The sequence below is a fragment of the Phocoena phocoena genome, chromosome 5 (assembly GCF_963924675.1).
Source record: "Phocoena phocoena chromosome 5, mPhoPho1.1, whole genome shotgun sequence".
In the NCBI taxonomy this organism is placed as follows: domain Eukaryota; kingdom Metazoa; phylum Chordata; class Mammalia; order Artiodactyla; family Phocoenidae; genus Phocoena; species Phocoena phocoena.
In genome coordinates, this window is record NC_089223.1 from 69,843,230 (window position 1) to 69,870,546 (window position 27,317).

Below are 27,317 nucleotides of genomic sequence, written 5' to 3' on the forward strand. Positions count from 1 at the left end.
GGGCTCACACTATGTGTCATCCCCCCTCCCACCATACACAAACACACACACACACACACACACACAACTGATTTAGCAAATCAAATGAGACAGACTGTCAGCATCAAGACCTCATATACAAAATCATCATTCCTTCTTCAGGTTCCAGAGGGCTCAGATCCTTTTAACATAGTTTACAGGAAATTATAGTTAATTTTGACAGCAGAATAGGATCAGTTTCCCAGAAGACAAATATTATAAGAAGGAAAAATAAATCAAGGGAAGAGACAGAGAAATAAAAAGTCAGATAAAATTTCTTGAAAGAAAGAATTTAAATAAGTTTGAAAATTTTCAGCCCCAAATTGGCAAAAACATATATTTCAGAAAATACAGAAACTTTCCCAGTTTGGAAATTACTCCAGTCCTTTATTTTTACAAGAATAAACAGACAATGTGTAACTGCCTAAGGATATATCCTTCACCTTTTCTCTTCATTAATTTCTCTTAACAGTTCTCAGCATCTTTCAGTTATGTATGAGAACAATAAAAGTAAAATCTTGTTAAGAATTTTTGATGGGAAAACTATAAACTACTGTTGTATAAAAATATGCAATATCATATTGCCACTGATTATATGCAGAAAACTTACCTAATCTTAGCAAAATGCAAAGAGTACCTAGACGAGTATTTGTTATTCACTACATACGTCTAGTGAATTCATTCCTAGTTCACTGGCTAATCAGAATGGTGATTTAGTGTGTGCACCCAATGAAACAGTTAAATAGCTATGCAAAGCATATTCTTAATTGGCCAGAAAAAAAAATAACTACCCAGATTCATATTGAAATCAACTTTAAATTTATTCACTTCAGAATCTATTATAATGAAACTTTATTGTTATACAAATTATTTGGTATGAGCTACCTTGACTAACATACTTTGTGGAAGAGAATAATGCTTCCTAATTAACAAGTAGTAGAAGAAAAACAAGGAAGTCAATACCTATTTTCAGAGAAGACTAGAAAGATGGAGAATCAAAGAGAGGGGAGAAAAGCCCAGCACTGCACCATCTGTTATTCTGGGCAAGAGAATACCTGTAACCTTGTTACCTCCATCCAGTTCCTTTAAATGATTTCAGACGGCAGGGTAGCAACAGCTACTCATGCACAAACACTGTTACTTCTACCTTGAACTATTTGCTGGGAGACAAATACTCTAAGGTAACTCGGTGGTTAATTGCAGTTCACCCCTGAATCCGGTCAATTCCGGGTGGTTGTGAGGTGATTAATGACAGCCAAAGACCCCAAACCCAGGGCTTCGGTGGGAAGCAGTGATTTAAGAGGGCATAGAGGCGGAAGATGGCTGGGCAGAGCAAACCTGTTTCTACCACCACCACTGTCTTAGTCTTTACAGTTTGTTCGAGCTGCCAGAGGCTTTCTAGTTGCCATGGCAACTGTTGGGCTCTGCTGCAAACTCAAAGCAGAGCCTCTGAAGTTAGGTACCAAACACTGGAGCTCAACAAACGCAAAGGGGAGAACAAGGATTACACATGTAATCGATCTCCAGCTCCTATGACTAAAATAGCCTTTTTTAAATCGGATTTTTGTTTATGTCTTTGTAAAAGGAGATTATTCTTGTCTGGTATTGTTCATTAGTATCATCTTCTGGTGCCCGGAGAGAGGAGACTGCAAATCCTCTCTTATAAGGCAGCAGAAGGGGGGTGGGTAGGAAACGTGATTACCAGGAATGCACCCAGCCCGCTCATTCATTCATTCAGTTATATATTTCAACATCTCCCGAGGACATATTTGTGCTTGGCATCGTGCCAGGTGCTGGGTCTGCAAAGAGAAATGAGCCGCTCCCTCCCCCCCAACAAAATTAACAACAATAATTAACAAAAATTAGCAGAATCTTCGCGAGCCTTGGGAAAACCAATTAGGCACGGCAAACTCCCCACGGATCCCTCTTGGTAGACAGATTCAGAATCCAAACACGGGAGAGGAAACAGATCCCCGAAATAGAGTCAGGCAGGAGGGAAGGCTAGAGGGAAGAGGGAAGCCGTCTTTCCCTAGCGAGGGAAATCTGTCAGGGCCACTCAACTGCTTCTCTGAGGCTGCCGGGGAGAAGAGGTTTGTTTTTCTTTCAGAAAGACGGAGCCCTTTTCCCTACTGGGCTCGATTTCTAGTAGGGGAAGCCCCGCCTTTTGGGGCTGTTGATTGGTCCAACTTCTTTTCAGATAATTTATGCCAGCATCCTCTCGGTCTGATTGGCTCCCTTGCTCAATTCCGCTGGGAGTCGCATCCTACCTGGTTGGGAGGTGTACTGCCTTCCCACACTCTCCCTTCTGTACTCACCAGGCTGCAGCTAAGGTGGGAGAAAAAGTCCTGGCTTGGAGAACTGAGCGGAAAAAGCGATCCCAATGGGTTCTTGGAAAACTCTTCTCTTCTCCCCTTTTCTTCTGTGGAGTCAAAGGAAAGGGTTGAGGTTGATGTTCCTGTTACTGACCCTGCATCTAGGAAACTGGTGAGTAAATTCAAGGACTCAAAACTATTCTTTGGTATCTACCCACTCCCCCCTCATTTCTCTTTTTTTTAAAAAAAATCATTCTAGGTTAAATAATTTGCATTTCCCTGGGCACATGTGCAACATTTTACCATCAGTTTATTTTTTGATTAGATCTACTCTTTTTCTGATAGAATGAAATTAGCCTATGTGTGAAGCATGGAGATTAGCTCAGTTGAAGCAGAGTAGAAACTAGTAAAGATTCAGTTACTGGAAGTGGGGAGGGGAGTAGAAATGTTTTCGCTACTACATTTAGTCAATGAATGCCACTGATGAACTTTCTGGATGATTCTGCATTTTAAAGACAAAGTTATTTTAGAAACTTGTTACAGAGCATGGCATGTATGATGCTTTTTTATACACTAATATTGCCTTTTCCCTTACCTTTTTGCTATTCTAAAAAAAAAAATCAAAGTTTTACATCAAGAAAGATCATAAATATGGCTAAAAATCCATCAGGGTTAAAGCTATGTTACATTTAAGTTAGAAATAACCATGTATATTTTACTGAGCCAGCTTTGAATCATTTTTTTTAACTTGGCTGTGTACAAGTAAATAAATATTGTAAGGTGATGTGATTGTCCTGTGTGTGTGTGTGTGTGTGTGTGTGTGTGTGTGTGTGACAGAGAGGAAGAGAGAGAGGGAGTGCTTAGAACTCAAGAGTAAAATGCAATCACTATAGAGATGGAAAAATGCCTTTTTAAGTACTTGCATCACTGCTAAAATTTATTATTATGACGATTATTTTTAGCATATAGCTAGAGTGGATTTTTACCATTACTAACAGATAGAACAACTGTATTTTCTCTCCAAAAATAGAGAATAAAGTATGCTAAGTAATATTAGACTTGCCAGAATATGTTTGACACTCAATGCTTTTTAAATATTACAGTTTTAGTTTATTTACCCTTTTCCCTTAGAAACATAAATGTTCTGCATGAGCACAAACATACTACTTGATTAATTATTTCTTATATTTAAGTGCATTGTAATGGTTTATTTCTTTTAATATATTATAAAATTATGGAAGATATTTTGGTAGGCCATGTATTAGTGCTCTCATGCATCTTCATAATATCGCAAATGAATCTGTGTTCTCATAAGTAAAAACAGACTAACCCACTGATTTTCTGAAATAACAAGCTGTAAGCTGATTTATCACTGTAAGTGCAAGTTTCTCTTGCAACCTAATAGACAAGCTGCTTACTAAAGGGCATACTGTCTACTTAAAGAGATGTTTGGTTTTAAATAATACATTTTCTTCTTGAGGATATTTACATTATGAGAATCATGATGGGTTTCAGACTCTCTTCAAGCTGCTCAGAATTAACAAGTTGTGTGGTATAGTGGACAGAGATGGGCTCTGGAAGTCTGGAGACATGATTCTATGTGTCAAGGGTCCTTAACCACTCTGAACACAGTTCCTTCATCTAGGAAATGAAGGGCAGTAGTAGATCATTTATGATTTCTTCAAGTTTTCATATTCAATATTTCTAAGATTTGAACTGAAACATAAAATAACTCAATAGCTGCATCACTGGCTTTTTGTAGCAGTTTTCAAGAAGGAAATTCTAACTGGGAATGCTGTGTACTTTTGTTTTGGTCGTATGTATGAGTGAGAGAGAGAGAGATGCGTTATGCAGCTAAAATAAATAAATCATTTTATCATAGTACTATAGAGAATATGGATTATTCTGGCCAGTGAAAAAATACATATTAAAAAATAGAGCTGTATGTTGCTGTTGTAATTAACTCTTAGGGTCTCAGTTATGGGAGTGTATGTCTTCACTTTTCAAAGTAGCTACAGTTGTGATGAACTTTTTATCCTTTTAATATTTAGTTGAAGATAATTGATGTCAACATGTATAAACCATTTACATTCATAATTTCTTCTTCCTTTCTTCTTCTTTTGAGGGACCTTTCTAAAACTAATCACAGATGGTTCTATTTGTAAGAATTTTGATGTCTGATGCCAGTTCCTAAATTAAATTTTCAAAGTCACCTATTTTGGGACTTACCGAATTGGAGGCTATTATTTTTCGTATCTAATCAAAGACAGTAGCTTGTTTACTCATTTTTCATCAAGAGCATAAAGGAGAGGCACTTTATTGATTTTTACATTGCTGAACTATGAAAACCAATCCTGTTGTTGTAATTAAAATCTGTAGTCATGGTTCCTATGTTTCATTCTTTGTGAGGCTCTATGGCATCTTGGCAAGTTGGTTAAAATCTCTCAAGCTTGAGTTGACTTATTTGTAATGCTGAAAAAAATATAATTATAATCAGACTTTTGAAAAGAATTGAAAAAGTGCTTTGAGATTTTACATAGTCTAAAATGTAATTCATGGTAAGCTTTGACTAAGAAGTTATACTTTGAGAGAGCTAAAGAGAGATTGTTTTAGAGATTGTTTCTAAAAACAATCTCATGAGTCAATAATCATACAATTTAGCAGTCAGTTGCCCAAATCACAATATTCAAGTATAATTACATTATAAAATATATTATTTTAAAATAATTTCAGTAATATATTTTGTGGAGATGGTAATGCATGATTTTTCTTTAGGCATACAGAGCTTTGGCTTCATTTTCTAATAAAATATAGATGCAAATGAGTACAAAATGACTAATGATGCTCCATGATAATTAAATATTCAAAGAAGAACTGAGGGACAAAATGATTTTGAAGTTAAAATGTAAATGCTATAATTGATAAATCCCCTGTGTATAGAGTCTTTTTGGTATACTCGTCTTCCTTTTTATCCTATTATATACTATGAGTCACATTTTTGGCTTATCAACAAAAGGAAATGTTTGATTTTTTCATCTTAAAAATGAAAGAGACAAATCTAGTATTTTATATTTATATATTTACATAAAGGTGATTAAAATTTGTCTAAGAAAATAATAATGAAGGTGGGGTCCCAAAGAAGAGGAGACAGGCAGGGCGAAAAACTGAAAAAAAGGGCTCTTGAGATATTGTCAAAATATGATGAAATGACTGCCACAAGCCTCAGGAGAATAATTCACATATATGCATGCTACCAACTGAGAATCCTAGACTCGACCATTAGATGTAAATTCTAGTTTCAGCCTCAGCACTTCCCACTAGGCTGAAATCAGGCAAATCTTTGAGGCAGAGACTCCTCGTTTGTGAAAAGTAGAACTGGCATCTACCTTTCCAGCTTGTTTCAAGACCAAGAGAGAAAATTTTTGCAAAGTACATGACAGTTAAAATTTTAACTGAAAAGTCATAACAACAGATATTCTTGGAATCTCAGTAATTCTAGAATTTTTTATTCTAGTTAAATTTAAGTGCAGTAAACTCCTTGAATTGTTTGTGCATTATTAAATATCTTTTGGATTATGGGAGAGATCATTCAACGAATATTTATTGAATACCTGCTATGTGCTCTACACAGTGCAACTTGCTGGGTTTACAGTGGTGAATAAACTAGACATGAGAACTAACCATATGGATAGTGCTTGTGTCTAGTGTTCTACATGAGTACTACCATTATACACACTGCTGAGGCTGAGGTTTATGGTATTAACCAAAGGAAAACATCTTGTAGTCAAAATAAGGAAATATACCTTTACAACTCCAAAGATAAACAGGAGTCTAAATTTTTAAGGTTAGAGGGTACTGATAGAAAAGATCACAATCAGGGAAAGAGAATCAGAACATCATGAGATTACTCATCTATAATACCAGAAAACCATGGAGGAAATGTCTCCAAAATTCTAAAGATAAATGTTCAACCTGGAAGGTTATACTTAGCCGAACTACCAATCAAAAATGAAGGGAAAATAAAGCCCAGATACTGTTATTCTCCCCATTTCACAGATGGAAAAACCAGGGCACAGCAATTTTTACAAACTCACTAAAGATCATCTTGCTGATAATGCTGAATCCAAGACTCAGATCCCATGTGCTCTATGCCCAGAGCCTGCATTTTTAATCACCTTTCCTCCAAGATTACAAATGCCATATAAATCAAAGCAATTAATGTAACTGCGGATGAGGGGGTTGGAAAGTAAGGGAGGGAGGGATAAAAGGAAGAAAGGAAAGGAAATGAAAAAAAGGAAAGGAAAGGAAAGGAAAGGAAAGGTGAAAAGAAGAGAGGAGAGGAGAGGAGAGAAGAGGAGAGACAGTAAAATTGACACAAGCTCAGTAAGTTACAGTCCGCTGTGTATTTATCACATAATCTAGAATATTATGTGTAGTGCTGGATTAATTATTTTAAGAAAAACTTAAACGAACTGGAGTTCTTGATCTAGAAAAAACACCACTGGATAGAGAGTTAATAGCAAGAATTTTGAATTCAGGTAAATTTTATTGAGGAATCATATATTCTTAAGGGTGCTAGAGAAAATCATTGTTGAATTTATTATGTATAGATGTTACAGACAAACCATAAACAAGTAGTGAAAACTATGTGAAGCCAGATTTTCATCAGTACAAAAACACTCTAACAAAATGATGGATGTCTTGTCACTAAACTTCAAGCAGAAGCTTGTTAGAGTTCTTGTACTCTGTGAGAGCCAGATGAAATTTATGTTTTTTTCTACTTTTAAATATCTCAGAATCTAATTCTATCTGTACTAAAATGGTTTAACCAACTGAAGCCCCATGTTTCAGGAAATAGTCTTAGCTATTAATTCATTCAATAAACAGTTATTAAGCATTAGCATTCATTCAACAAATATTTACTCAGTGCCTACCATGTATTAAGCAGGGAACTGGAGACACAGTGGAAAGCAAGACATAATCTTTGCGCTAGTAGTGTTTGCATAGTGTATATAGGACATATATGTGATAGTATACGTGCTGGACAAAGAAGGCAGAGCCCCTGACCCCAGTGAACTTAAACTCTAGTAGTTAATGTTGAGATGGTCTATCAATATAAACAAGTAAAGACAATAAAATGCTATAACAGCTACTTGCAATTCTAGATGAGCTATAGTGGTGACACTAAGGAGATTGGCATCAATTGTAACTCTGGGAAAAGATTGAATGCTCTTAGCTGTCATAGGCATAAGTTCAGGTCAGTGTTAGTGAAAAATATACATAGGAAGATAACACTAATATTCTGTGGCCAGAGGTATGGTCTCATGCTTTGGTGGGCCTTTTGAAAACTATATTCCTAAGATATCCTTTACTTCGGTCATCTAACATATGACATTAAGATAGCAACGTCCTATTAAAACCTATATAACTTAGTTTAGTAGTAAATTTTTGAACTGTAGGCATTCTCTCCTTACAAATACAATTCATTTAGAGATTTAACATTTCTCCCTATTTTTAGACAAATGTATTGAGTAACAAATATTTTGAGTAACACAGTGGTAGAGACTGTGATAAATATTAGGGATATAGAAAGGAAGTTAATATAGACCCTGCACTCCAACCTGTAGGTAGATGAGCATATCAGAAGATCTATGATTAGAATATAGTAGGTTAAATATGAAAATTTTAATATTGTTGTGATCAGGGTGTGCTGTGGTTCTCCACATAGATGTAGGGCTGCTAGAATCAAGGGTTCTGGAAAACAAGTTAATCTTTGGGTAGATTGCTAGGACCATGACTTGTGGTTGCAGAATTTGTGATCCGTTTCAATATAGGCAGGTCATTTGCCTCTCAGTCGGCCTAGATGTGTACCACTATTAGAATAATTTTCCAACACATGCAGTAGAGTGTTTTCAGCAGGGATTACTTTTCTACTAAATAGCCACATTGAGTAGAACAATGTAGCCCTATCGGTTGGATTAAATTTAAGTTTTAATCAGACATCTGTGTTCTACAATTTGTTACTCTGTGCAGGTGTCTTATGAGTGTAGATTTCTTTCTGTCATTTCCTTAGTACAATTCTTTCTGAAAAACCTGCAAATTATCATAACTGGAGTTGACTAGAAAGAGTGTTTTGTTGTTTCTGTTCTACTCATTTGTATTCTCTCCCTTTTGAAGTGAAAGTTCTGAGAGGATACTTAGTCAATGAAACTATTTTACCTCTCATTTTATGGTCCCAAGACTTAGGGAGAAGGTATATCTTTTTGCATTCAAAAGAACGACTCCCATTTCTTTCTTCCATTTAATTTTAAGATCTTTTCATATCGTTTATAATTTAATAAGCCTCAATATTATGCCTTAATTTGGCAAAAATTTTAGCAGTCTGATAGAATTTATCTGATGCATAAGTGCATCAAAGGCTTAGAGAATGTGAATGTCATGAAGTGTTATACGTTTCTAAGTCTAATTTATGTTCCATTATGTTGTATGAATATAAAGTGGAACAATGGAAAATTTGGTGTTCAGTTTAATATACTTTCAATCCAGCGGTAATTTTTTAATGGACTGTGAAGAAAATTATGGTTTCTTTCCCTTCCTCCAAAAAATATTCACATGGAACCAGTCTCAAAAGAACATTTATAATCTCTGTGTATTCATCATCCCCCTAAAGACTATTCTTTGGAAGCACGATTCCCAATTTTCTAAACTCTGTTTTAACAAAATAGCGTTGGCCTGCCAAACAAAGCAAATAAAAAAATCCCAAAATTGGAAAAATATATTGTTTTATTATTAGTACTAGTTGTTATCTTAAGGATCAATCACTAAACTATGAGCAAAGATGTTACAAAAAATAATCTGCTATATTTTATATTTTTCTGTTTTTGTTTTCTTTCTAAAAATATGTCACTATACTAATTTTTAAAAATCGATTCTGATATCAATCTGTCGCTTTTCTCATTAACTAATATAACCCTACACTCCTGTATCTTATCTCACCAGATCAAACTATGTTCTACTAGATTTAGGAATTGGCCATACCCCTTTTGAAACTAACAGTGAAGCTCTCTGTGCCCCAAGTAATCTCTATTGCCTTTAATTTCCTAACATTAGTGTAATTTTAAAGATGCTATGTATTCTACCTTACCAAGGAAACTACATAAAAATCACAGTGGATGAAGATGTCACATTTTATTTTTTCTCTGAGACTAATATTCCACACCTCAAATTGTAGAATCATTAATATATAATCCAATTTCTGTTCTATTCTGTGGACATAAAATATTTTAAATTTTTTACCACAAATAGTTTAGACCTTATTTTTCTTTACTTGTTTTCTTAAACAAACAATTTAAGCAATCTCTAAGTGATATAAATATATGTTGTTGAAATATATGGGAAAAACAAAATTTTTTTCCCTAATGTCATAATAGTTTTGATCATATAATGTAAATAATAATGGAATAACACTTAGTCCATTCTACTCCTCAAAATTACTTAGCAATTTGGAGCCTATACTTCCAGATTTTTCCATAAGTTTAAACAAATATGTGTATACACATTTGTATGTACATTTTTTATACAAATGAAATCTAACAGTTGTTTTTGTCACACAGCTAATATCAAAGATATTTTTCTAGGTTTGTACACATACTTAGTTGTACCTCCTTTTTAATGATAATATGGTATTCTATATTAAGGAAGTATCATAATTTATTAAATTTTTCCATTACAGATTCTCTTTTTTGTTATCACTAATATTGTTACTGTGTATATATATATATATATATATATATATATATATATATACACATGTACATGCTTTTAGTTTCAATATTTCATCAATGTTGCCAAATTACTCAATTTATTCTATTAGAGCAATTTATTCTATTAATGGTTATAAAAATGCCATTTATCTATATTATCAATGGTACTGAATGTAATGAATCTTTTAATATTTTGCCAATGTGATGGCTAAAATTTGTCATATTTTAAAGTTATTCTCCCTTGCTACCAGTAAATGTTAGCACAGTTTGTTATTTTTATTAGTCTTTTTTTCCCTCTGAAATTTCTGTATATCAGTTATGTTGTAAATATCTTTGTCTCAATCTATCCTTTGTCTCCAGTCTTTGTCTAAACTGTCTTATGTCCTCCATGAGTTATTTTTCCTTTTTTTTTGTCATTTTTTTTTCCTTTCCTCGTTTGGTTACATGTTCCATAGAAAGACCTCCTCATCTCAAAAGTTAAAAAAAAAGCATTTTCAATATTTTCTTTAATAGTTTTATATTTTATTATATTTTGATCTCTAATATATCTGCAATTTATTGTCTAAGTAGTAATCTAATTTATTTTTTCTAAATGGCTTGATAAACCTTTCAATCCAAGTTACTGAATAATTCATCTTTTCATTTCTAAACTGACAAGTCACGTTTATTGTATACTGAATTTCTAGACACTTGGGATCTGAATTTGAAGGTTTGATTTTGTTTTCACTTATTTCTTTATGTGTTATCACAATATGGTTTTGATTACAGTAACTTTATTTTGTTTTCTTTTTATTCTGGCAAATTTCATCTAACAATCTATTTTTCAATAATTTCTTGTAATTCTTATATTGATTCTTCTACTTAATTACAGTATAATGATTTTAATCTGTTATATAGGAACTGTGGATTTTAATTAAAACTTTATTAAATTTATAAACTAATTTGAGAATTATGTATTAATAATATTGTTTTATAGCCAAAATATTTATTTCCCTTTATTTTGTTCTATTCTTATATTCTTCAATTGGTGTTTTAGTTTCTTCACATAAGACAGATCTTCCCTGTTATATTTTTTGTAATTGCTTTATAGATTGTATTATCATTGTGAAAGAAATCAGTTTTTTTTTAAGTTTATGATGGATGAATACTAGAATCAGAAAGCTACTGCTACTATGTTTTAAAATTTATATTAGGTTAACTACAATCAATTCTCTGATTAACACCAATAATTACAGTTTCCAGTTGTTTATTTTCTTTATTCACTGTAATTTTACTTGTAAACAGCAAGATGATTTCTAATATTTGGTCCATTTATTCATTTACTTAGTGAATTTTTTTAAAATTTTATGCCTACTATATGTCAGGGTAAGTGCCAATGGTATCACATTGAAAACCTTAACCCTGGCTTTCAAGGAGCTTACAGAGGGTCATAAATAAATAAAGTAAATAGCTAATTAAGATGCAGTGTGATCAATTTTATGGTAAAGTTAAGCACTGGATAAACTGGAACACACTTATTTAATATTCTAGGCATGCTTCCCTTCCCCCTCCTCAAATTTTCAAAGCATTCCTCTCTGTGCCTCAAGTGATGGGTCCCAAATTCTTTTGTGTTAAGAGGATAATCACAGAATTGAGTGGACTATCACTTCACCTCTCTAAAACTCTGAAAGTTCAAATCTGTAACTCTATTATCTATCATCTTTTACTTATTTCGCTTCCCTACCAACTTTTATGAGCAATAAAAATGATTCAGCATTACTACCCTAAAAAGAGCTTTGTACAAAAGAATTAAGCAGGTAGAATATAAAGGCAAAAAGAAAATAAGAATTAAAGTTTTTAAATTTTATTTTCTTTGAATTTCAGATCTAAATTCAGTGCCTATACATACTCTTTAAAAGTTAGCTCCTGTAGGCTTTGACATTAAAATATAATCTACTCAGAAACATTAGAAGAGGTATGTTTCTTCCCTGGAACTTGTCACTTGACTTATAGAAATGTATCTGATGTTCATAAACAAACACTAATTTGTCATGAGCAACAGATCACAGATGAGGCCTTGTTTGGAACTTCATCTGCACTTTTTAAAAAAAAATAACCCATTTTATTTATCCATTCCACTACTGATACATATTTGGATTTTTTTTCTGAATTGATGGTACATCCACTAATGCTTCTCTGAATATTGTGGAACAAGCATTCTGGTGAACATACTATGAATCTGTGTTGAGTATGTACCTGGGAGTGTAATTATTGGGTCATAGAGTGTGTGAACATCCATCTTTAGGAGATAACACCAAGGAGTTTTCTAAGTAGTTTTAACAGTTTGCCCTCACAGCCCTGTACAAGAGTTCCAGTTGTTCCACAACCTCATCAACACTTGGTGTTGTCAAGGTTTTTTATTTTAACCACTGTGGTTTATGTATAGTGGTATCTCATGTTTTTAATTTACATTTTCCTCATGAGTAATGATGTGGACTGTCTGTTCATGTACTCATTTCCATTTGGTTATCTTTGCTTGTGAAATGCCTAATCAAATCTCTGCCATTTTTTTTTTCCTGATGGATCATCCATCTTTTTCTAAATAATTTATGGGAGTTTGTTACAATCTTAGAGATGAGTCTTTTTTTTTAAGTTTTGCTATATGATTTAATATTATTTATTGCCTTGTCCTAAACAGCTTGAAATTCAATTTTGTAATCATAGCATCAGCAATATGTATTGTATTTTTTTACATCTTTATTGAAGTATAATTGCTTTACAATGTTGTGTTAGTTTCTACTGTAAAACAAAGTAAATCAGCTATACATATACACATATCCTCCCTCTTGCGTCTCCCTTCCATGCTCCCTATCCCATCCCTCTATGTGGTCACAAAGCACCGAGCTGATCTCCCTGTGCTGTATAGCTGCTTCCCACTAGCTATCTATTTTACATTTGGTAGTGTATATATGTCCATGCCACTCTCTCACTTTGTCTCAGCTTACCCTTCCCCCTCCGAGTGTTCTCAAATCATTCTCTACATTTGCATCTTTATTCCCATCTTGCCCCTAGGTTCTTCAGAACCATTTTTTTTTAGATTCCTATACATGTGTTAGCATACGGTATTTGTTTTTCTCTTTCTGACTTACTTCACTCTGTATGACAGACTCTAGGTCCATCCACCTCACTACAAATAACTCAATCTCATTTCTTTTTATGGCTGAATAATATTCCATTATATATATATATATATATATATATATATATATATATATATATATATATACCACATCTTCTTTATCCATTCATCTGTCGATGGACACTTAGGTTGCTTCCATGTCCTGGCTATTGTAAATAGTGCTGTAATGAATATTGTGGTACATGACTCTTTGAATTATGGTTTTCTCAGGGTATATGCCCAGTAGTGGTAGTGGTAGTGGTAGTCATATGGTAGTTATATTTGTAGTTTTTTAAGGAATCTCCATACTTTTATCCATAGTAGCTGTATCAAGTTACATTCCCACCAACAGTGCAAGAGGGTTCCCTTCTCTCCACACCCTCTCCAGCATTTATTGCTTGTAGATGTTTTGATGATGGCCATTCTTATTGATCTGTGTGAGGTGATACCTCATTGTAGCTTTGATTTGCATTTCTCTAATGATTAGTGATGCTGAGCATCCTTTCATGTGTTTGTTGGCAATCTGTATATCTTCTTTGGAGAAATGTCTATTTAGGTCTTCTGCCCATTTTTGGATTGGGTTGTTTGTTTTCTTGATATTGAGCTGCATGGGCTGCTTGTATATTTTGGAGATTAGTCCTTTGTCAGTTGCTCCGTTTGCAAATATTTTCTCCCATTCTGAGGGTTGTCTTTTTGTCTTGTTTATGGTTTCCTTTGCTGTCATCTGCACTGTCTTACTAGATAATGGAAGAGTCTTCCCTAGGTGTCAGAACAAGGGCGTTTGCATTGCAGTAAACTTTATATGAACTATATCCAGGATGACTTTACAATTTATCATCCAAATTAGGCCATTTTGTGAGTGAAAGAGGTTACTATTAATATTGTAATTATTCTAGGACAACAGGTGTAAATAAAGATTGTCCTGGGAAAATCTTGATGAATATTTACCCTATGTATGAAAAATAGTTTATATTGATTGATTGACTTGTTATAGACATATATATATTTTTTCTAGCTGTAAAGATGAATTCTCCTCATGATTATATGGCTTAGCATGCCTTGTCTTCACTTAACCTATCTCTCAGTTATCATTAGTTTAAAACTTTTGCTTGTCATATTCAGAAGAGTAATACAATCATTAAAGTACTCTTTTACATATAATAATTTACTAGGTAATCAGATGGATTTGTCAAGGTATTAAACTAAGTTAGTAAGACCAAAAATAACAACACTGATACAGGTGACTCAGAAATTTTCTTTAGTAACAAGTTACAAGTGTCAATTAAAGAATATGAGAAGCAAAAGCCTCAGAGAAACAGATGCCAAGTTGGGATTGGACATGTAAGAGATTTTTGAGAGAAATGCCTATGCAGGATAAATGAGAGGAAGTGGAAGTAAGCAGAGAGAGCCTTCAGATAATAACGGAGGTCTGATCCCTGTGCAAGTATAAGGCAAAGAGGATGTTTGGGTTAAAAGAGTCTCAGACTAGAGAGCCCTACTAAACAGGCTTTGGCCAGGCCAGCAGGATTCATCCAACACAAGTTGCCCTTTAGAGGAGGCCTTAGTCTTGCAGGAACAGGTCTGTACTACCATTGCCACAATGTTCATTTATTGCCTGAAAGCAGCCCGGGGAAGCTTGGATCTGGTACAGATGCAGTGCTCGTCCAGAGGGCTGGCGCCTGGGCTGTCAGTCAACCATGTTCCTACCCCAGGAGAATCGAGTGGCAACTTTTTAAGGCTGCCAATTTCATTTTCTTGGCAGAGTGTAAAGCTCTACTTGTCTCTATAAAAACCTCTACTTAATTACTTATTTTTTATGATTAGAAATTTATTTCTGGGTACTATCTGGTGTATAGGAAGAAGAAGTTCATTCTTAGGTAGGCATTAATGTCAAATTAACTCCTTTTCATATAGTTATATTACAAAATTATGCAGAAAAATTGTAGTATACTATTAATATACAGAACAAAATTAATTTTTCTATAGCTCCACTAGCATAGAATACTTAGTGTATTCATTATACTGCTTTCCCGTTAAATCTTTAGCCATTTTATACCTAGGTTTTGATCAAGGCAAATTATTATATGTTACTTTGCATATAACATTAAATTATGAAAATAATTTAATATTTTTACAGACTTTTCATAATCACCAATTGAATGGATGCATCAATCACACCATATGGACATATAATACTTTACTTAAACCTGCTCTTTTGTTTAAAATTTGTGCTACTATAGATAACACTGTGATAAGCATCTTTGTTTATGATGGTTTTTTGTATCATCTGAATAGTTTTCTCCTTCATTAGAAAATAAGATCATATAGATCAAGAATAAAAGTTTACTTATCTTTTTGTCTTCAGCAATTAGCATATTTTGTAATACATGGTATTTCCTCTATAAACAAATTAAAGCATTGGACTGAAGACTAAGCACACACTTTAGAAAGTCTTTTTCATCAGAGAGAGTGTGTGTGTGATTCCTTGAAATTATTATTCTAACTTCTCAGAACTCAAAGGCAGAGACTAAGCATTCTACCCATGCACAACCCAAATGCACTTGCTAACTACTTACCATAAATGTTGTGTTCTTATAAATTAGAAAACTCAAAATCTAACTACCCTGGATTGTTTAACAAAGATAAAGTAAGATACCATGGAAACTTCAAAGAGAAAAGGAGTCTTCAAGCTAAATCAATCTTGTTTCAAATCCTGGCTCTATTATTTAATAGTGTGGGTCCTGCGAATTCTATAAATCTATTTTTTTCTAATTTGTAAAACAGGACTAGTAATGTTTATTTCATGGGATTACTCTGGATTAAATGACATACCTTAATATGGAAGAAACCTAGCACTCAGTTCATGAAACATGGTAGGAACTTACTCAACAGCTGATAAGAACAATAAAAGCATCAATCATCAAAATAAACATTTAGTAAAATTATATACTAAGGGGTATATTTATTTCCAATAATGATAAAATTATACTCATTCAAATTATTTAAGAGAAGTGCTTGCAAATGTCTACAAATTCCCATAATATTATCTATGAAAATAATACTTGTTTCCTCCAAATGAATGTTCACTCAACATAGGTAAATGTTACAAAACTTCCAGTCTATGAATGATAGTGAAACATCAGATATGCTATATGAACTATCTTTAAAATTATAAGTGTTTTTTAGTCACCAAAATAATACCAGTGTGAAATTAAGGTAGTTAATGAATATTCTGAAGGTAATTCAGAAAGTGTGGAGGAAAAATGAAGAAAATTAACTATAATGAAATTTCTTTTCTGCTTTGACAAAAATGAGGAAAGTTAGTTTATGATGTCATTGAGGTCAATTTTTATATTACCTCAGAGATAGCTGGGAAAAGGGGGATGTAAGTCAGTATAAGCATGTGCTTCCTGGATTACCAAGATGTTTCTACCCTAAAACACAGGAAAAACATATTTTTTCTGGGAACTTCCATTTGACTACAGTTATATTTCAAAGAAAAATCAAGTTCTTATATGTGCAGTGGTCTGCATCTATCCATCAGATATTTTATTTTATAAAACTGGGATTTAAACCTAGATGGATGCCCTAAATTTGGTTGTTGACAATATCTCAGAAGTTCTAATTAGATAAAATTTTCCTGGAAGACACATGAGCAGGATTCTTAAGATTTCAGTACTTTTAATGCTTTAGTTTATAAATGAATGTATGTATCTATGTATGTATATATTTTATTGAGAGAAAATAAGAAATTATTTAAAGGAAATCATACAACTGTATTTCAGTAGTGTGTATTTTTGAAGTTAAATATAGCAAAACAATTAATCTAAATGAGCACTTCATTAAAAATCTGTTAAATAAGTGTACTCCAGGAGTTCACATAGGGATAAAATTTGTATACTGTGGTAATAAACTAAAATCTCAGTGGCTTACAATACTAAATGTTTATTTCTCGCTCAGGCTACATGTCCATTGTAGGTCAACTGTGGCTATGTTCATGTTGCCTTCACCCTGAAAGTGAAGTCATGGAGTAGTAGCCTCTGCCTGAGTATGGCTGGTCTTCTGGCAGAAGGACAGAGATATGGTGAACCATGCACTGACAATAAATCTGCTTGGTAGTGATGTATGTTACATGTATTCCATTAACCAAAGCAAATTGCAGGGCCAAACCTGAGTTTAATGGGACAGGGATGCATTGCAGAAAGGATTATTTCAGGTCACATGACCAAGTTAGAAGTCAGTGGAGTGAAAAGAATAATTCTCTGATATGAAGAAGAGGAAAAATATTGAGAAGAATAATGTACTCCATTATCCATTAACTCTCCATTAATAACTATCAATACAATTATTGTAAAGATAAAATGAGGTACAAATACTTACAGGTTAAGTTTTAATTTACAATGTTAATTTATACTCTTTAAAAGGATAAAGAGAGTGGATGTTAACTAAACTTATTGTGGCAATCATTTTACTATATATACATAGATCAAATCATTATGTTGTACACCTTAAACATATACAATGTTATATGTCAATTAGATCTCAATAAAACTGAAAAATAATTTAAAAGGATAAAGGGGGTAAAGGCTGCATTAGCTAAGATGTTTAGGTTCACAGCAAAAGAGATTTGAATGAATAGTGTAGAAATATCAACTAAGGCTGTTAAGATAAACTTGAATATCTACTGTGGGAGGGAAGCTCATCTCTCAAATATATGTAAATAAATAATATAGATTTACCTGATTTTACCAGTATAAAAGTTTAGATATACTTTTTCAGTGGAGGACTAATATTTACTAAAGTTGGGTGTAAGTCTAGGCTGATCTCACTCATATGAAGGTGGGGTTACTTACAGGTAATAAACAAAGTAGTTTGTTACTTTTGGTGAATTATAGATGAATATCTATGTTACTATATGTTTCTACCACAATTCATAAGTAAGCTGAAACTTTATGCTTGTTAAACACACAGGCGTAGCAGGAAACATTAGCTATAGGACCAGGGTTTGAGTCTCAGTTTTGAAAATAAATGAGTTTGTGCTTTGGTTGATTCCCTACTGACTTGTTTCCTCATTTACAAAATAAAGGCAGTGGGTTATTTGATCCCTAAAGTCTAACTTCTAGTCCTAAAATGTGATAATCATGCTTTCCATATATATACACATATATATATGGAAAGCATGATTATATATATGTGTATATATATAGACATGTATATATATACACATATGTGTATATATAATATGTATATCTATGTATACGTGATTATATATATATATATGTATATATATGGAGAGTGAGTCAACCACTCATTATTTGGTGAGACAATCTTTGACAGAGTTCTTGGAATAGATGTCTGGGGTCTCGGTTCTTCTGACTTAAAAGGAAGAAGCATAGGTGTGTTCAATACTTTTTCCTTTTTTCTTTGAATCCTTCTTCACTCATCTTTCCTTAAGTCTTCTTTTCTACACGTGCATTTTAAAATACATTTTACCAGACTAATGATTACAACTTTTCCTGCACTTATTTACCTTTTAATTTTTATTTTAGGGTGTGGTGGTATAGAGTCACTTACGTATGGTTGTGCAGATTGTGTACCACACAAATCTAGGGCCACTCCTCACATTATCAGTGCATAATCTCTATGGCCTTAAGTGAGAGTTGTGGGAGTGGCAAAACTTTATTACATTGATATTATACGATATTTTCTTGCACTGGATTCTTCATTTTTGAGTATTATTAAAACAGGACAGTTCATATGATGTAGGCCTTAGTCTTACTGAATGTAAAATATTTCGAATGCTTTTTTTCCCCTCTTATTATTCTCTTACACAATTAGAATAATCTTAAACTATTTTTTAAAATACACTACTTGGTTGAACTTTCTATTATACAATTTTTGTTTTTGAATTCTTTAGTGTTGATAAAGCAGATGATGAAGACGATGAGGATTTAACAGTGAACAAAACTTGGGTCTTGGCACCAAAGATTCATGAAGGAGATATAACACAAATTCTCAACTCCTTGCTTCAAGGCTATGACAATAAACTTCGCCCAGATATCGGAGGTAAGTTCGAGTAATCATTCTTGGATTTTGGTGACTGTGAAAGCCACATTTGCTGATGTTATTTTATCATATTTCATATTCCTTGAGTGTCTGATGTGTGTTAGAGACTGCGGGTTTGGCAATTATTATTTGGAATGGTACTGCTTTGAAAGCTTCACAGTTTGACGTGGGAAGAAAGACATCTAAACATTTTCGATGTAATTATTTTACAATTGCTACAACAGAGCAATTTTTGATAAAACTGCCTGAAAAACTAACAGATATTTCATAAAAGGGAATATTTGAAAGGTATGTAGGAGTTCCAATTTTTTGCATTGCTGCACTGTTTTAGTTAATGTAGAATTATAAGCCTTGAGAGTATATTTAGTGTAGACAATCCAACATTGCTCTTCTTTGTCAAAATTGTTATTCTAAGTTCTGAGCATTTATGTATACATTTTATAAAATAAATAATCTCTAAGTTTCCCACTGCAACACTTTAAAACAAACAAACAAAATATAAGTCAGCCAGATTTTTATTGGGATTGCATTAAATCTACAATCAATATAGAGAAATTGAAATGTTTACCATACTGAATTTTTACTGTACCAAATTCATGATCATCATATATTCTTCCACATATGTTCAATTTTTTATTAACATCTTCTGTAAAGAAGTGCTGAATATATTTTACTAGATTTAATTTTCTATATTTGAAGTTTTAATGTAAGTATAAATAGATTTTTTAAAAATTTTACTTTCTAAGTTTTTATTAGCAGTGTATAGAAATACAATAGATATTTTGCTAATCTACTCTGTCCTCAGCAGCCTTGCTAAATTTATCAACTTTATGTATTGTTATATTAATGTAGATTTTCTATAAACACAGAGAGTAATGACTATTACCAATAATGACTACTTTGCCAATAGTGTTTATTTTGCAAATAATGAGCATTCTAATTAATTTTCAAAATTATACTTTTTTCATGACATATTGCACTAAGACTAGAGATCAGTGTTGAATAGTCCTGGTTTGTTCCTGATATCAGGGAAAACAGTCTATATTTCACTATTAATTATGATGTTTGATGAAGCTTCTTTATTTTTAAGATGCTCTTTGTAGTTCCTTTATCTTCTTATTTTGCTAGGGTTCTTTTTACCTCCCTACTGGTTCAAATGATTTCTGTGCACCTATTGAAACAATCATATTGATCATATTTTGCCCTTTATTCTACTAACTTTTTTTTCTGTAACTAACTTTGGCTGATTTTTAAAACTTAAACAAAATTTGCATGTCTGTAATAAATGTTACTTAGTTGTGACATGGTAATATTTTTAAAATATCACTAGATTCAGTTTGATAATATTTAGTTTTGGAATTTTATATATATGTTCATAAAGGGCATTAGCCAGTTATTTTATTTTCTGTAATGTCTTTCAGTTTTGGAGTCAATATTATGCTAGCATCTACAAATGAGCTATATTTCCCTCTCTTTTCATCTCTGAAAGAGTTACCTAAAATGGATACTATTTCTCCCTTCAATATTTGGAAGAATTACTTGGTGAAGTCATGTTGGCCTAGAGTTTGTATTTTGGGAAAAAATTTTAGCAGTTCAATTACTTTATTAGTTTTGGTTAGTATTCAAGGAGTTTAAATTTTAAAATTTACTTGAGTTAGATTGTTTCATAACATCTTTTACGATATTTTTAATGTTTTTAGGATCTGAGGGCTTTTCTCCTTCGCCATTCCTGATATTAGTAATCTAGTCTTTCATTTATGAATAAATCTTGAAGGGCTTTAAAATTTTTATTAGTTTGTCATAAAATCGAATTTTAGCTTTGTCAAATTTCTTTGTTGAAAATTTTCTTAAATTTTATTATTTTACACTATTTTGTTTATTATTAATCTATTTTCCACGATTTAATTTTCTGTTTTCCTAGATTATTTTAATTATTTTTTCAAAATAAAATTTAGGCTTAATAAAATATTATCTATCCATGAAATTCCCAGAAATCTTTCAGCCATAATGTTAATATTTACATAATCATAGAACCATTATCTAAATCATTAAATTAATATTGATACAATACTATTAACTAATCTACAGACCTTATTCAAATTATGGCAGATACCTCACTAATGTCCTTTTTTTCTGTTCAGAATCCCAACCAAGATCACACATTGCATTTTGTTCTCATGCCTCCATACTCTCCTCCAACCTGGTATAGTTTCTCAGTTTTTCTGTTTGTTTCATGAACATGATAATTTTAAAGTATACTGGCCAATGGAACGCCCCTCAATTTGTCTGATATTTTCATTATTGGGCTGTGTTTATGAATTTTTGCCAAGAACACCGCAAAAGTGATATTTTGTGCTTTCAGTGTATTGTGTTAGGAGGCATGTGATGTTTATGTATCTTATTACTGGTGATGTAAACCACACTTACCATTAAGTGTGGTTTCTTCCACGTTTCTTCACTGTGAAGTTATTATCTTTCTTTTTGATTAATAAATATGTTGTGAGGAGATACTGCGCTAGGGAGAACTATGCAGATATTTTCAGCACACTTTTGTCCATTCCTCTGGTCTCTATCAATGATTCTTACCTGCAGGAGCATTACTGTGATGTTTGTCAAGTGGTAAGTCAGTATTATCATCATTCCTTCTACACAAATTAATTGTAATTCTGCAGTAACTAGGATCTGTGACTTGTCCAATTGTTTATCTATTCACTTATTTATTTACTCAGTGTAGACCTCTAGATATATGTCTTATCTTATAGTTTATTATCCTTTACCATCATTTATTTTATTGCTCAAAATGAAAATTTGACAGCTGGTATGTCCTATAATTTTATTTCTCTGTTCTTTTATGTTTCTATCATTTTCTGAGCATATCGTTACTTTCTAGCACATAAAATTTTCCAGGCTCCTCTTGATCCAGCAATGGAATTCATCATTTCTCCAAGAACCCTGGTTCCTCTTTTTGTAGAATGGTATTTAGAAACCAAGATGTGAGCACCAGGTGTATTTCTTAATATTGGGTGTCATTGCTTCTTGACCTTCTCATTGGGCAGAAGGAGAAAATATATGTTCTACACACACATTCATAGGCATCTATATTTCTATGTCTATCCCTGTGTATATGTATTATAAACCAGAAGTCAATACTGACAGCCCTGTTTCCAATCCAAAGACAATAGGGTTCATTCTAACCTTTCCCTTTTCCTTATCTGTAATTTCTTTTTCCATCAGGGAGACACCTGGCTCTCACTTACCCATAGTATATTTTATTATTTGTTCAACTCCAGTAAATACATAAAGTAATTCTATAATTTTAACACGTCTATAAAAAATTAATGAGAATAAAATATTCATATACAATTTATTTTGCCTTTATCTTTGCAGTATGTAATCAAAATACTGTTCCCAAAAGTAACTTAGGTTAGTTCTTTTCTTCCTTATCCCCATTCAATGTGGTTATGTTAACCATTTTATGACAGTTTTGTTTTCATGTTACTGGTTATATTCCACTTTGAATGGAATTCATCTATGTTTACTTTTAGCATTTGTATGATTTTATTTCTTTTACTTAATTCCCTGATGCATTTGAATTTTATTTCTGTGTATGGTGTAAAGTATGAATCTAATTTTTATCTTTTTCAAATGGCTTTTCTGTTGACTCAGCATGATTTATTAAAGTCAATCTTTGCTTCCATTATTTGAGATGTCAACTTTATCATATATTACATTTTCTTATGTACTTTTGTGATTTCTGTCCTTTCTATTCCATTCTTTCATTTGTTTTTCTATTTATTTGTCACCACACTATATTAACAGTAGAGATTCAACAGAATTTTGAGACTAAAACATTTAGTATTAATATCTTATAAAGCTGGCCCCACCTTATATTTTCATTTTGTTTTGTTTTTCCTTTTCAGTTTTCCTGGCTATTGCGTGTCATTAAAAAAAAATAGGAGCTTTATTATCAACAAGTTTAGATACATTTTAAAAAGAGCTGTTGGTATTTTTATTGGGATTGCATTAAATTTGTAAATTAACTTTGGGAAAACTAACATCTTTATAACATTGAATCATTTAATATGGGAACATGGGCTGTCTTTCTAAATCTTCATGTTAATTTTGTATCTCTCTGGAATGTTTTAAGATTTACTCATAGATTTTTCATATTTCTTAAATTGAATCCTAAGTATTTAATTTTTTTCTCCTGTAAATATTCCCTCAACTCTAATGTCCTCTACCTGATTTCTGGTTTTGCATATCAATGTCATTGATTTATAAATGTTCATTTTATATCTTACTACCTTCCTGCTGCCTTACTGATTTTTTTTGTTAGTTTAAGCATCATTTGTTTTCAAAATATGCTGTCATACCATATACAAAAAAGTATTTATTTTATTTACCAACTCATATGCAACTAATAGAATTATCTTGTCTAAACGCATTATGTTGTTTCATTGTCTAACATGTCTAATATAATAATGAATAGTAGTGGAGATAATGGGTAATTTTGCCTCATTTTAGTTCTTATGGAAATGACTCTAGCGTTTCTTCATATGAATATTCACATTAAGAACTTATCCCTTGATTTGCTTGATTTAGTTTTAAAATCAGGAATTGGTACTGAAATTTTTCAAAGACTTTTTCAACATTTCCGGAAATAATTTTGAGTTTTATCCTCTTTAAATCTATTAGTATGGTGTATAGTATTAATTGAAACAATTTGCATTCTGGACTAAAGCTTTCTTGGTCATGATATATTATAAACTTAATGAGGCATTGGATTCTGCTTGGTAATATATTATTTAGTATTTTGTATTGGTATTTATAAGTGATATTCATCTTTTATTTTTGAGTACTATCTTCATTTGTTTTAGCCATCCTTTTACATTTGTTTCATGAAAAGGTATTTTCCTTCATTCGCAAAGGTCTAGCACTTTATCTGGGTGTTAGCATCATCTGACTTTTGGAAGTTTGATAGAATTCCATTATAAATTCATCCAGGTCTTGGGCTTTTTGGAAATAGTTAATCACTTTGATCACTTTGTTTTCCTATGAAATTTGGTCTGTTTGTGCTTTCTACGCATTTTTGGTAATCTGTATTTGCCTAGGAAAACTATCTCTTTTATTTAGGTTTTCAAGTTTATTTGCAAAGAAGTCTTCAAAGTAATTTCTTAGGATTAAAAAAAAACCATTTTCTGTTTCAATGTTTAGTTCCCATTTGTTATTTCCTATTTTATATTTTGTATTATTACCCCCTTTTTTCTGATCAAGAAGATTCAGAGAAGTGGATTTTTTCAGAATTTCCATTATTAATGAATGAGCTCTACTGTGTTTCTATTAACTACCTTGTAATTTCTACTTTGTCTTTATTATAACCTTCGTTATATTTTATTTTGTTTTGCTTTCTCTTTTGAGTTGGAATTTAATTATTTATTTTCCCTCTTCAATTTTTGGTGTGTTACTATCTGTATTTCCCTTTTTCTCCTGTAGATTTTGCCTCATAAAGGTAAATGCATTGTTATTTGGTGTATAAATATTTTGTGTTATATCTTCATAATGACTCTCATGGCTTTAAACATCAAAAAGTTGTTGTTTTTATTGAGATGGTTAAATTGATGCCAGTTACTTATCACAAGAAACAGAAATCTGTACTTCCATTTTACTCGTCATATTTCACTATTATTATTTGACACTCTCTTTTCTTTCAATTAATTTCAACTCCCTGAAGGTAGAAAGCATCCTATCCCTCATTGCTAAAACAATGTCTGAAACATAAATTATGTTCACTTAATATTTACTGAGTGAACTTTTTTGAATAGAACCTAGCGTGTATAATCTTTTAATTTCATGTGTAAGTATTTTGAAAGTTGTTCTACTTCATGAATTTAGCATTTTACCTAAATTATTTCAGATCGAGATTTGGACTTTCAAATGCTATATACATCTGTGACATCACATCGTTTAATAGATTAGACGAGACATGTCCTAAGTACCTTGATAATTATACCATGCATAGCAGCATTTGTATTTCTTCATATGAATATTCTTCATTTCTTGCATCTCAGATTTCATGCATCTCAGATTATACACAATGAATTAGTTAATTGTCCACATGATTTGTAGGCATTCCTTTCTGTCCAAAATTTGTGTTAACATCTTTTTTCTTCATAAATTATGAAAACAAATTTAATCAATTTACTGAGGACTTATGAAATTAATAACAAATTAACATTAAAAGGCTTTGTAATTCTAGTAAAGCTTTAATTACTTTATGTTGAGTTTTCTTTTTTATTTCTTAACAACTTTTCAGGTAGAGTCTACAGCTTTTCAAACAATTTCAGTGATTTAAATAGTTTGATCTAATCTAAAAAATTACTATCCCAATAGATTTAAAGCTATCCCTCTCCCAGGATAGATGATAGACATGTGCCACTAGACAGGGACTTGGGGTGAGAAGGGGAGAATCTTCTTTTTTATTCCATCTGTTTAATTGTTCTAAGTTTCTAGTGATGGGAACATGCAGGAGATATGAGGAGTTAATTGGGTGCAGTTTGAAACTTTTGTCTTCTTAGTTTTTATTTCTTTTTGGGTTAACACCAAATGGCCCTTGGTACACTTGGAGAGGCAAACATATAAATAGTGAGGGTAGGAGGGTAGGAATAGAGTATAAATGCTTTATGTTGTTGTTCATAGGCATTTTATACTGTTCAATTCCTTGACCTGGGGAATCTAGAGGCTTCTCTATATCTTCCACCTGCCTTAGCTCCTTTCATCAACAATCTAGTCTGGAGATACGTGCTGCTGGTGGCCAAAAAACTGGTAAGATGCCTCTGGTCCAGTTATCTTCCTTTGATGTGAATTGTACCCACGAGAAAATAAAATATCCTAGACATTCTAAAGAGTGGGTGTGCAGATACTCCATTGCTTCTCTTTCTTTAAATCTCCTCTCCAACTTTCTTTTACCCTGATCAGGTGTAAGAGTGGAAGCAGGTTGATAAGTCTGCTGTCTAAAGAGACATTAAACTACAGAATAAGAAAGCAGTTTTTCATTCTCCTAAGAAGAAATTCCAAATAATTAAATTTACATATACTTAATATATATTATGTATATTAATAACAGTCATACATTTGTGAGTATTGAATACTTGAAATTGGTTATTGAGTACTTGAAATGTGGCTAGTATGGCTAAATTTCAATTAAATTTAATTAATTTCTATTTAAATGTAAGTAGTAATATGTACTGTGCAGAGTAGCATTTTATCTGTTCATCTCAGAGTATACATAACAAATGACTTAAGTCTCTCCAAAAAGTGATGTTGGGAAAGCTGGACAGCTACATGTAAATCAATGAAATTTGAACACTCCCTCATACCATATACAAAAATAAACTCAAAATGGCTTAAAGACCTAAATATAAGACATGACAACATAAAACTCTTAGAAAAGACATAGGCAAAACATTCTCTGACATAAATTGTAGCAATATTTTCTTAGATCATTGTCCCGAGGAAAAATAAATAAAAGCAAAAATAAACAAATGGCACCTAATTAAACTCAAAAGCTTTTGCACAGCAAAGGAAATCATCAACAAAATGAAAAGACAGCTTATGGGATGGGAGAAAATATTTGCAAATGATGCGACCAACAAGGAGTTAATATCCAAAATATACAAACAGCACATACAACTCAATATTGAAAAAATAAACAACCCAATCAAAAAATGGGCAGAAGACCTATATAGACATTTTTCCAAAGAAGACATACAGATGGCCAAGAGGCAGATGAAAAGATGTTCATATCACTAATTATTAGAGAAATGCAAATCAAAACCACAATGAGGTATCACCTCACACTTGTCAGAATGGTTATCATCAAAAAGTCTACAAATAATAAATGCTGGAGAAGGTGTGGAGAAAAGGGATCTATTGTACACTGTTGTTGGGAATGCAAATTGGTGCCTCCACTATGGAGAACAGTATGGAGGTTCCTTAAAAAAA

General features: G+C 32.3%; 1 protein-coding gene across 1 annotated transcript in view; it reads left to right on the forward strand.

The window, feature by feature from the left end:
• Positions 1-2,331: 2,331 nt before the first annotated feature.
• GABRG1 (gamma-aminobutyric acid type A receptor subunit gamma1) overlaps positions 2,332-27,317 on the forward strand; it is a 65,586-nt gene continuing 40,600 nt past the window's right edge. The window contains exons 1-2 of the mRNA XM_065878331.1: positions 2,332-2,502; positions 19,168-19,316. Of these exons, the coding sequence (XP_065734403.1) occupies positions 2,399-2,502; positions 19,168-19,316 (253 nt within the window). The 5' untranslated portion in view covers positions 2,332-2,398. The remainder of the gene's footprint in view (positions 2,503-19,167; positions 19,317-27,317) is intronic.